At 45.8% G+C, this 11,682-nt stretch overlaps 1 protein-coding gene across 4 annotated transcripts in view; it reads left to right on the top strand.

Annotated features, from left to right (window-relative positions):
• drp2 (dystrophin related protein 2) overlaps window positions 1-11,682 on the top strand; it is a 200,136-nt gene that overhangs the window by 140,392 nt on the left and 48,062 nt on the right. For 3 of the 4 annotated variants that reach the window (XM_083785282.1, XM_083785280.1, XM_083785281.1), the window contains 4 exons: window positions 1,902-2,103; window positions 4,640-4,777; window positions 6,779-6,864; window positions 10,858-11,018. In XM_083785282.1, coding sequence (XP_083641408.1) covers window positions 1,902-2,103; window positions 4,640-4,777; window positions 6,779-6,864; window positions 10,858-11,018 — 587 coding nt within the window. The remainder of the gene's footprint in view (window positions 1-1,901; window positions 2,104-4,639; window positions 4,778-6,778; window positions 6,865-10,857; window positions 11,019-11,682) is intronic. The other variant, XM_083785283.1, reaches the window with a different exon arrangement.

Below are 11,682 nucleotides of genomic sequence, written 5' to 3'. Positions count from 1 at the left end.
TGTACACTTTGTACTTGCATGCTACTGTGGGTCCGGCATGGGAGCTTTCTAACTGCTGTGTGAAGAGGAAACCTACTGGGGTTCATTTATTCAGGCTTTACTCACTCACGAGAAGAATATAAGTCCATAGTGTACATACATGGTACTGTACTGTATGTTGATGATATGCCAGGAAGATTTATTTTGTACTGTGTTTTAACCCTTTAAATACTGGGGGGGAACATTAGCCAAAAATAGCTGATCTACGAGTCCAAAACACCTTGTCATGCGGCGCGTTTTGAGCTTGTAGATCGGCTATTTAAGAGATTTGGTGTAGATTGTAGGGGGTCATCCCTATGTTCTCCAGGTTCTATGTTCCCCACTCACCTTAGGGTTTAGGGTTAGCGTTACGTTTCTGGTTTAAGGACTTCACTGTGTGCGTGCGTGCGTGCGTGCGTGCGTGCGTGCGTGCGTGCGCTGCATGTGTTATCGTGAACAGGAGGTGCATGGGGTTAATGTGCAAAAGTCAAATAGACTGAACTGGGAGCGCACTGGGGAGGCAGGCTTTTATAGGGCGTGGGCACGTACGTGGGCCCAGGTGCACGCCAATCACACTGATGGTGATGGCCAGCCATCATCTCACTGCTCCCCAGGCAGGGACGTGCACAGTGTTATAGAGGCAGGGGCTGAAATCCCGTAAGAGGCCACTTTTGGACAAAAATAGCAGATCTACTTGTAGATCCGCTATCTCCGGGGCACAACCCAACACTCTTTATCTACTGGAGATGCGGTGTAACGACTTGGATTTCGAAAACAAATGTGTTGCTCCGTTCCGAGTTCAGGAGTCTTCGGACAAAAGCAATTCAGTATACTGTATGGCATGGAAAGGAGTGGCGTTTGCATTTCTTCCACCGTAGTAAATGCTGCATTCGTGGTCTGGAGAGGGCAGGTGTTTTACAGACGGGTAAAAGGGCAGGGGCTGAAGCCCCCTTTGATGTCTGTGTCCCTGTCCCCAAGTCCTGTAGACAAATCCATGGAGCAGTGCCCTGTAGGCCAGGTTGTTGCTAATCAGTGCTGAATCAGTGTAAAGCTGCGATTAATGGTACAGATATAAAAACCTATATATACCTCATTCGCCTCAGAATCTTGTCAGAATCATCATTTCCTCCTCAGTGACATCACTTCCTTCCCCAGTGACTGGCCGTGTGATTGGCCAGTAGTCACTTTGGCAGCCAATATGCCAACATGGCAGACGCCATGAACGAAAATGGCAGCCGCCATACGATACACATGCCCCATAGCCGGAGGAGGCATCTACCTTTCTATGTCTATGCTTAAAACTTAGTAATGGCTGCGCCCAGGGCACCACTCTGTGGAATTGACGATTCATCTATAGGAACCATCGAGAACAGATGGATGAATGTAGCGCAAAACAAACGGACACAAACCATAACCATATAAACCTAGAGTGAAATATAATATACCAGTAACATGATACACAGGGAACCATCATTGGCGTGCACAGATAGACACTAGGGGGTGCTAGAGGACCCCCTGCCCTTTTCCCTCTGGACAGCAATGTGGCCAGGAAAAAGATACGTTTTTTTTGGGGGTGGGGGGGTTGTACAGTGTACACTGTACAGTATATGGACCATGGTGACATTGATCAATTCTTGATAAAAAAGCTTCTAATATATTATTTAGGCCCCAAAATCTATAAATATCACACTATTAAGGCAACCGGCCGGTTCCACGCGCTGCACAAGGTGCCCTTTTTTTTCACTTGAGCACCTGCCCCTCTAAATGTCTGTGCACGCCACTGGGAACCGTCACAAATATATAATATAAAACCGTGATTGTGATTCTGTCACATGACGTACCGCATGTGGCCTGTCTTGCGTCTCTCTCTGTGACACCCACAGTGGACCTGTTGGCGCTGAGCAGCCTGGCGGAGGTGTTCCGGGAGCAGGAGCTGCAGCAGGCGGAGCACGTGATGGACGTGGTGGAGGTGATCCACGCCCTGACCGCCCTCTACGAGCGCCTGGAGGAGGACCGCACGCTGCCGGTCAACGTCCCGCTCTGCGTCGACATGTGCCTCAACTGGTTGCTCAACGTCTACGACAGGTAGATGGTGACCTTCACGCATGTCTTCATCTATATCGGTGGTTTTCAACCTTTTTCCACATCAAGGAAGGCCCGGTATTTATTTGGCATTTGAGCCGGACCACCATTTGAGGAGATTTTTAGGGCCTTTCAAACGGGAAGCGAGGAACGCAGGCGTTGTTGCCTGGATCAACGAGAGGTCTGCTACAGGTCTTCTCAAGAGGGGCGCGACAACGCAAGTGTAAAAAGAAAAGCTAAACAGAATCCAGGTCTGGTGAGTCACGGGAGTGTGCACTCACATAAATACGCTTGTGTTGTCGCACCGCGCCTGCTCTGCGCAAAAACGCAGGTCTCATTGAAAAAGAACTATAGGTGCGTTAAATCGCTTCACTTTGAAAGGCCCTTTAGCCTTTCAGACCCAAAACTAAAGAATATTTTGTTTATCTGTTTTTTGGGGGGATTTTGTCCACAATTCCATTCTCTAATTGTGTAGACTTCTTGTAAATTAAGTAATGCAGATGTTTAACAATGACTTAACTCTTGAGTTTACTCAAGAGTTAAAGATCTATAAGGGTCCATTTGGTTACCAACTCTCCATCATTTAGCTAGGGATTACCTGGAAGCCCCTCAAGGACCACGTGATTGAAAACCACTGATCTAAATGGATTTGGGGGTTGGTGTGTATTCAGCGCTGCTCTAACGTTTGTGTGTATTACACTGTACATAACAGTATGGATGCACACACATGCACTCACATTTTGGTTTTGCTTTTGTTGACATGCATTATTTGTCTGACATTTATTCCATAGCCCCCCCCCCCCCCCCCCCCATAACCTCAACCATAATAACAGATACAGATCCCAGTACATGCCTAACATTAACCCTTATGAGTGTTAAACTTCCTTTTAAGCACATTGTAATGCATCATTCTCATAAATAAGCTTATAATATAAAGACCACCTTAAAGATGGCGTGCCGTGATTTTATTCACCCTAAAACATGATCAGTTATGATTATACTAGGAGGAAGACTTTTTTTTTCAACAGGAAGTGTTAAAATTATGTTTTTATGTGGCCACAACCACCAGTTGGCCACAACACAGCTGTTGTTGTATGATGATGGGGGAGGGGTTAGGGGAGGGGTTAGGGGAGGGGCTAGGGTTATGATGTCACAAAAAGTGGTGTATTTTAATTGGGCCTTTTGACTCAAAGGCTTTCAGGAAGAAACTAAAATCACACCCGTGTGAAGTGAGTGGTGGAACTCTGTGTGGGGGTTCCCGGGGGGGGGGGGGGGGGGGGGGGTCCCTGGAAGTTCCAGACCCACAGCAACAAGGCCAGGGTGCGGGCCCGTTTCCGGTGAGCCGCCCCGCATCCGAAATGGTTGAGCAATTACAGAGTTACCATGTGGGGGTCCCTCTACTGTACTGTCACTGTATTGTACTGTATCACCCCAAATCATCATATATACTGTGTGTGCGTGTGTGTGTGTGTGTGTGTGTGTGTGTGTGTGTGTGTGTCAGTGGTTGTGAAAACCAACCAAACGCTATTTCGTGCTCGGAAAGACAGACCCAGGGACACACATAGCGGTCTATAGGAGTGGTTGCACCACTCAAAAATACACAAGGAAGACATATTATAACCATAGCTGGGGGTCTATAGACCGATTCAGAAACAGGTCTCATCACGTCGCAGGCAACGTATTTCCTGTAGGCGGAGACGACATATCTGCGGTGTCCCCGCACCACCTCCTACTACAGTGAATGGAAAAGTGACTGATGTTAGTCTGCCTCAAACGTTACTCTTTTACCTGCTTTTTACTAACACTACAAAGATGCCCAGAACATCAGGATGAACCTGTGTAGTTTATGGCTGCTCCAACAGTAGTGGCAACAACAATGTCAAAATATCTACCGCGGTGGCTGAAAACAGAGCCATATAGTAATTGTTGAGACAAAGCAGTGAAAGGTCCTGAAAGATACATAACGTCAGTCTTACCCATTAGCCAATCTTTCTGTTTTAGGAACACAAGGCTGCTGTACTTTATACCTCATACTTTGAGGTATAAAGTACAGCAGCCTTGTGTTGCCACTACTGTTGGAGCAGCCATAAACTATACAGGTTCATCCCGATGTTTTGGGCATCTTTGTAATGTTAGTGTTAGTAAAAAGCAGGTAAAAGAGTAACGTTTGAGGCAGACTAACATCAGTCACTTTTCCATTCACTGTAGTAGAAGGAGGTGCAGTGAAACCGCAGATATGTCGTCTCATATGAACCTGTGTACTGAAAGTGACGTCAGACTTCGGTGCTCTATTAGAGCAATGTTAACTCCATAACACATACAGAAAAGAAAAGGTACAAAAATCACGGCACTCCATCTTTAACATACTGTACAGTCTTACCACCCATATCCTAACAATGTCTGTCCTAAAACACGGGACACATACTATTTGTTGTAACGACCATAACCTCCCCATAACCCACCACCCCCCCTCCCCCGGACCATTTTAAGTGATTCAATGCTGTCCGAGGACAATACTAAAGACCCTCCAATTACACAGGCCGGGCAGGATTCCAATCAAGCCTCACAATGACTCAGTACAGACTCCTCCTCATCTACACTCCCTGGATTCATGTTCACCTCCCCCTCTCCTCCAGATTGACCGTCTCTCCCAGCCAAAGAGTCAACAGAGAATACAGTGAGTGCCAAGCAATAAATGGAAGTAAGGGAGCAACCCCAGTATTTTAACAGAGAATACAGTGAGTGCCAAGCAATAAATGGAAGTAAGGGAAGCAACCCCAGTATTTTCCACCCTCCCGGAGCTGTACATTTATTTGGTGGCCCTTAACTACCTGCTGCTAATGAGGGGAAATCAGCAATTTTACCCTCCACATAAATTTCAGTAATTACTTTTTTTTGTGTTTGGCTTTCTCGATAAATACTGGCAGTGAGTCTGAATGAGCGTGCGTGTGTGCGTCTTCTAAGTGTGTGTGTGTGAGTGCGTCTGCCTGAAAGTGTAAGTGTGTGTGTGTGTGTGTGTGTGTATATTTGCACATACAGTACCACTCAGAGATGTGTTTGCGTGTGTGTGTGTATTTGCACATACAGTACCACTCAGAGATGTGTGTGTGTGTGTGTGTGTGTGTAACTGAGGGCAGTTCACGTATACAGTACGCACAGTAAGAGTATATAACAAGTTCCCCAAGAGGACATGTCTCGCAGTGGGGCATGCAATGGAGAGACGTATCCCCCCCAGGGGGAACCACATGGGGTACCCGGGACATATTGAAGATGGCACGCAACACACAGTGAAAAGTGTGTGCGAGAGAGCCGCTGACAGTTAGTGGTCCCCGGGTCGGAGCGAGGTCTCCTCCTCAATTGAATCTTACCAGCAGAGCCAAAATGGCAGCAACGTTTTTTTTTTTCTTCCCGTGACTCTCCCGCATTTGTCTCCTTACGGCTCTAATGTTCCCAGGCTGACTCTAATGGTTCGGCGTGACGAATGCTCCACTTTCCATCCTCTCATAATGTTCCTTGTTCCGAATTACAACTGCTTGAAGCATGCTGTCTTTTAGCGACTGCTACGTCCGCTTCAACCCGCCCGACACGAGTCAGTGTGCATCCTCCGTGGATTTCCCAGGCTGTTCCCTGAGCCGTTTGCCGTTCTTCCGTCCGTGACCCTTTTGTCTTCTGCCAAATGTAATGCGGTTTAGCAGACTTCCTACAGTCTAGGAGACTTTAGTCTCACATAGCCAGACATAGCTTGCCAATATGTCTTGTGAAATCTAAATTCAATGCAGGGGTTAGAACAGCAGAGAAAAGCTCCACTAACACATCTACACCTACTGCTTTGAAAACCAATTTGAAGGATTGCCCTTACACTAAATGCAGCTTTCCCCAGATGTGTCAGTAGGCAGAGCTCTCCGATACGAACTACCTTCTTTTATACTTTGACAGTGTCGGATAATGAAAATAGACGATCTACAACGCGTTGTGGATGCAAAGCGTTGTGTGCTTGTAGATCTGCTATTTTCTGCATGCTATTTAGACAAACGAGTCTTGAACACCTGCTGTTGCCCCAGACTGCCTCCCACAGCCAGCCCCGGTAGTATCCCACATCAGTGCACACACCCTTACACCTCAAGGGTATAAAGAAATCAACATGACCCCTTTAGCAAGGGTCAGCACATAACAGAATCCAGTGGCCTCGCCACTAGCTACTGAACAGGCTGTTCACGCAAGTGTGTGTGTGTGTGTGTGTGTGTGTGTGTGTGTGTGTGTGTGTGTGTGTGTGTGTGTGTGTGTGTGTGTGTGTGTGTGTGTGTGTGTGTGTGTGTGTGTGTGTGTGTGTGTGTGTGTGTGTGTGTGTGTGTGTGTGTGTGTGTGTGTGTGTGTGTGTGTGAGTGAGAGTGATATGTGATATTGCTCTTCTGGTTGTGTGCCCGTGGACATGACACACTATCATGTGCCTTTAGTGACTCTTGGATTTTCTCTAATGCGATTTCACACTATGGCTGTGACCTGCACTGTGCTGCCTTGAGCCACATAATTCCTGTCCACATTGTCATTCTCTACACAGCAGAACCAACTTTAGAAACTAGGACAGAAATAGGAATTAAATTGTTTCCGTAATTCAGCGTCCCAAAAGCCCTGTAAACTTGAGTGTTTTTTCTTTTCCTTTTTTTTTCCTTCCTGCCAGCGGTCGCAACGGGAAGATGCGAGTTCTCAGCTTCAAGGTGGGGCTGGTGAGCTTGTGCAGCGCAGACGTCCAAGAGAAGTATAAATGTGAGTGTGCTGCTCGCTCATGTGCCTAATGCGTCTCTTCCAGGCAAACAATGGAGCGAAACAAAACTGCTCTGATTGCCAGCATTACATAAAGACATCCACTTAGTCTAATGGAGGAGGTTACTCTATTGCCATAATGGAGAAAGCCCCCTGTACATCTAGCAGGTACACCCAGGGCTATTTAGCCAAGTGTTTGATGCCAAAGAAACTCCACAGACACCCCCAGCGCCCTCTCTCTCTCTCTCTCTCTCTCTCTCTCCCTCTCCCTCTCTCTCTCTGTGCCTCTCTCTCTCTCTCTCTCTCTGTGCCTGTCTCTCTCTATCTGTCTCTCTCTCATATCTCTTTGTCTTAGGCACTCCCTGCTTCCCATTTCGATTTTCAATTAGGCTGCAATATTTTATTGGAGCCCGGCCCTGGGGTATGGAAGGAGGCTCCTTTACTGTCTCTCTGTAATGCTAGTTTATGAGCCAGCCCTGTAAATATGGGTCAAATAGAGAGAGAGGGAGAAATTAGAGATGCTTGTACTGTAGTTGGACCCAGAACAGCTTGCAGCTGGATACCACTTCCCAGACAGCATGCTGTCGAACCCATGCCAAGTTTATTCATGATGGTGCACTGTCTCTGCCAACTCATAAAGACTGAACTATAGCAACAATACAGATTTGGGGTTCAATCAGTGGGATTAAATGAATCTGTGCTCAGATTGTGCATTCTGTCATTTTTCAGGGTGGGCATATGAGATGCCACTCTCTGCCAGGTTGGCCTGTTTCTTGCCACCCCGGCTTCAGAGCTCAGCGAAATACCATTTGACAGTCATATTTTTACAGAAACGTTTATAGTACAGTAGATATAAGGGTTTACTTGGTTGCTGTACCAGACAGATGGATTTTACTCCCATTCCAATAACACCACCGAACCCGGGAAAGAAAAAAAGATAAAACTAGAAAAAGTGCCCTTCTGGGCACAGGTCTCCACCAGGTTATCCACAGATCCGTGCAGTTAGAGGTAAAAACACTTTTCGGCCAGTTATAGCGCCACCTTGAGGCTGAGTTGAAATGGTTCATGTGGCATTTCGTCCTCGGCCTAGTGGGAATGTGCGTGCACAATTTCACGGAAATCACGCGATGTGTTCATGATTTGCAGCATTTTGTTTGTAACTGAGCACTCCTGTGAACTTTGGAAGCCAATCTTAACCAATCAGGATGGAGTCTGAGAAATCTGAAAGACCCGTTTCGTTGAATGGCTCTAGAGAGACTGTGTACTAATTTGCGTGATGTTTGGACAAAATCTGTAGGTGTACTGTGAAAAAACTTGTTTTGCACAAAGCGGCCTCCTGGTGGCGCTATAACAGGCCGTTCTGGAAAGTTTGGGGCAGAGGTTCATCGTTGGCATCCAGGGAGTGTGTGTGCAAAATTTGGCATCGACCGGGTTAACGGTGGCCGAGATTAGCTGTTCACGGACACACGGACACACGGACGGACGGACGGACACACGGACGGACGAAGTGCAAAACATACTCTCCCCACATGCCTTCGGCCTGGTGGAGACAATAAGATCTAAAAGTAACTTCTCACGGAGAGACAACCTGGTGTGTGAAGATACATTTTCCTGACACTAACTACAGACATCATATCTGGATTGTGTACTGAAGGCCAGGTCTTCTGGATTTATGATCAGACAATTCATATAAAAAAATAAACACTCTACCCTGCCAAACAGACGACACACACTTGTCTGTTTTGGCATCCCTATTTGGGAACGTCATTATAGGTTGTGATGAAACGCATTGTAAGCTTGTAGATCGGCTAGTTTCGCTATTCATCATACAAAGTATATGGTGCTTCTAAGTGGTTCATGTGCAGGTGGTAATGGCAGGTGTCCCTGTGTGGGTGAAGGATTGCACAGTTGGCAGGGGTGGTGAGCGCGGAGGCAGAGCCCCATGCTATTTATACTGACAGTGACTTCCAATGCCTGTCACCATCCTAGGATCGCCTGCCACACCTACAGTAGATGCTTGCCATCTCCTAGGATTGTCAACTACCCCGGAATTCAATATTTTTGCCCAGAAAAAAAGATACAGTCTCACCATATAGATGCATACAGTTTTTGAATATCATATTAACAACCTGTATTATAGTATAATTATGCATATGTGTTATTTTAACTTGTAAGATGTGTGTTATTGACTGATTCCCAAAAATAAGTAACGGTGTGTTCTTTTCAATGAGGGAACGGCCTTTTTAGTTTCCAAATAAGGGACCATTCTGTTAAGGCAGACAGTGAACCCAGATGCAGAACAGGGAACTAGAAGACTTCAGTAGATAACTGAAGTCCGAATTAACCAGTAGACGGAATCAACTGAGGACCAAACGTCTCTCGTTTCATTGAACAAACGGCGTATAGTCTTCCTAATAGATCTCCATGCCAAGTCTTCCCGGTTGGAGCTGCGTGGGAGGCAGGCTTTAGTGTTACTAGATGCCAGACATATATCAGGTTCTTAAACAAAGGATCAACTGTAGATTTAACTGACCCAATAGTAGAAGCACCAGCTAGTTTCTCTAGCTAGCTGATAAGATAACTGAGTACAGGTCACTGCCAGGTATTAGTAGCCAGCTATAGCCTCGGTATCCAGGCTTTTATTTCTGTTCGCTACGACTCAAAAATGTAAAGCCTGGGCGAACGTGAGACATTTCCTGGTCTAGGAGTGGGAGTGAACTACAGTGCAGAGGGGGTGGGGCTAGAGGAGTGGGACTGAACTACAGTGCAGAGGGCCGTCGCTCTCAATATAGTGACGTTGGTTTTCTCTGCTGTTTTCTACCAGGGAGGGGACGAGCGGAGGGGGGCAGGTGGGGTGGCTCTGATCGGTGAACCAATATTTCTCCAGCGCTTGCTCTATGCGCGCCCGCCCCTCTTGACCAGAAAGCACACTGGCTGAGCCAGGCTATAGTAGCCAGCCAGGGGATTGCAGGTTGGAAGACATCCAGGAAATATACACCAGAATGCAGCCACAACCTACGTAGTAGACAATCAAGGAGAGAATGTCAGTCAGAATACAGATAGGACTGGCAAGCTGCCATGACATCTGTATTTCAAGGCAGTTGGCAACCAGAGTTGAGGGCTCTTTCAAAGTCTGACTAGAAAAGCATTAACATTCTGTGAACAGACCAGACCGGCCTCCCAAAGCGTCCTACATCTGTATCTAACCAACTTAAGTAAAAGTATCAACACCACAATGTAAAAATTGACATGAGTAAAAGTACATAAGTATTGGCATCAAAATGAATCTTTTGAAAATAGCCAAAGTAGATTTAGAAGTGATTAATGTATTCATTATAACAATCGAAATCTATAAATTAACTATTAACTAAAGTTTTCAAATGATTGTAGTGGAGTACTTAAGTACTCCATTTACAATACTGTACTACTAGTATTGAAACATTGAGAACCTGTTCTTTTTTTTCTACTGTACTGTATGTGTTTTATACTGTGATGTATGTACAGTACATGGATCTCCCTGGTTCTGAAATAAAATAAAGTATTGATTGATATACTTTCCAGTTTCCACTTCACCTAACTGAAGGTTGACCAGATTCACATGCCAAACAGAGGATTTCATCATCAAGAAAAATGTTGTTGACAGAATGCTGTCTTGAGGAAATGTCAAGGTTATTCTGAAATTAGTTCATTATTATCAGAAAATCATTTTTCATGGTTAATGGTCAATTCTCGAATGACAGATGTCCTGATTTGCAGTGCAGTGACTCATTTCCATTCAGACATGCACAGAACAATGAGTAACTCGGGTTTGCCAAGCATATGTAGGGAGGCGTGTACTGTATATATAGACAGCTGCGACCATGAGCGGATGACAAGTATATAAAGGACCGTTTTCCGTGCATGCTGTCAACACAGACAGTGACTGATCTGATGGTGCCGTGTTGTTCACGCTGATTTTGATGGCCCCGCTGTGTCTCCCTCTCCCGGTACTTGCAGACTTGTTCCGCCAGGCGTCTGGCGCCGCCGGGGGGCTGACGGATCAGCGGCACCTCAGCCTGCTGCTCCACGAGGCCATCCAGATCCCCCGCCAGCTGGGCGAGGTGGCTGCCTTCGGGGGCAGCAACGTGGAGCCCAGCGTCCGCAGCTGCTTTCGCATGGTGAGGACATGTCCCGCACATACAACTAGTACTGTATCACGACGTAGCACGTGTACATGCACACATACACACACAGTGCGTGTGTGTGTGTGTGCTATATGAAATGGTTAATTGAATAATCGATTAATCGAATAACCAATTAATCAATTAAGCAAATTGAATTACATTTTACAAATGGGTTCAGTGAGTACTGTGTCATGTAGACAGACGTGCCATATACAACTTGGTTTCATATTATGAAATGAAAATTCATGTTTTTGATGCTTATGGTTAACGTAAGCAATTTCTGCTTTCCCATTGTAAACAAGTAACAACATATATACTTTGCACACCGGCACGACAAACCTTTTTGCGATGGCGTCATCAAAACGCGCCTCTTATTCCATTCTGTCCGGTGGATTGCTGTATGACTTAAAACTGATTAAAAGGTTTTGAACTACCCAAAATCAAATTTTTATTAAAAAAAAACATTAATGGCATGTGTCTGTAGGTCAGGACAGGCACGCACCAATCTCAAGCTGGCTGTACATCCTTCAATAACATACTGTACCGCCACCATCCTAATGTGTACGGTCTAATTAAGCAGATCTGACATTCACTCTTATATGCTAAACATCACTCAATGCTATACCACTAATGACAGCTTGTCTGTGAATAAATCACT

This window comes from Protomyctophum parallelum (assembly GCF_964188405.1).
Source record: "Protomyctophum parallelum genome assembly, chromosome: 16".
Classification (NCBI taxonomy): domain Eukaryota; kingdom Metazoa; phylum Chordata; class Actinopteri; order Myctophiformes; family Myctophidae; genus Protomyctophum; species Protomyctophum parallelum.
The sequence above is the reverse complement of the archived record's forward strand: the minus strand, read 5'-3'. Positions and strand labels throughout refer to the sequence as shown.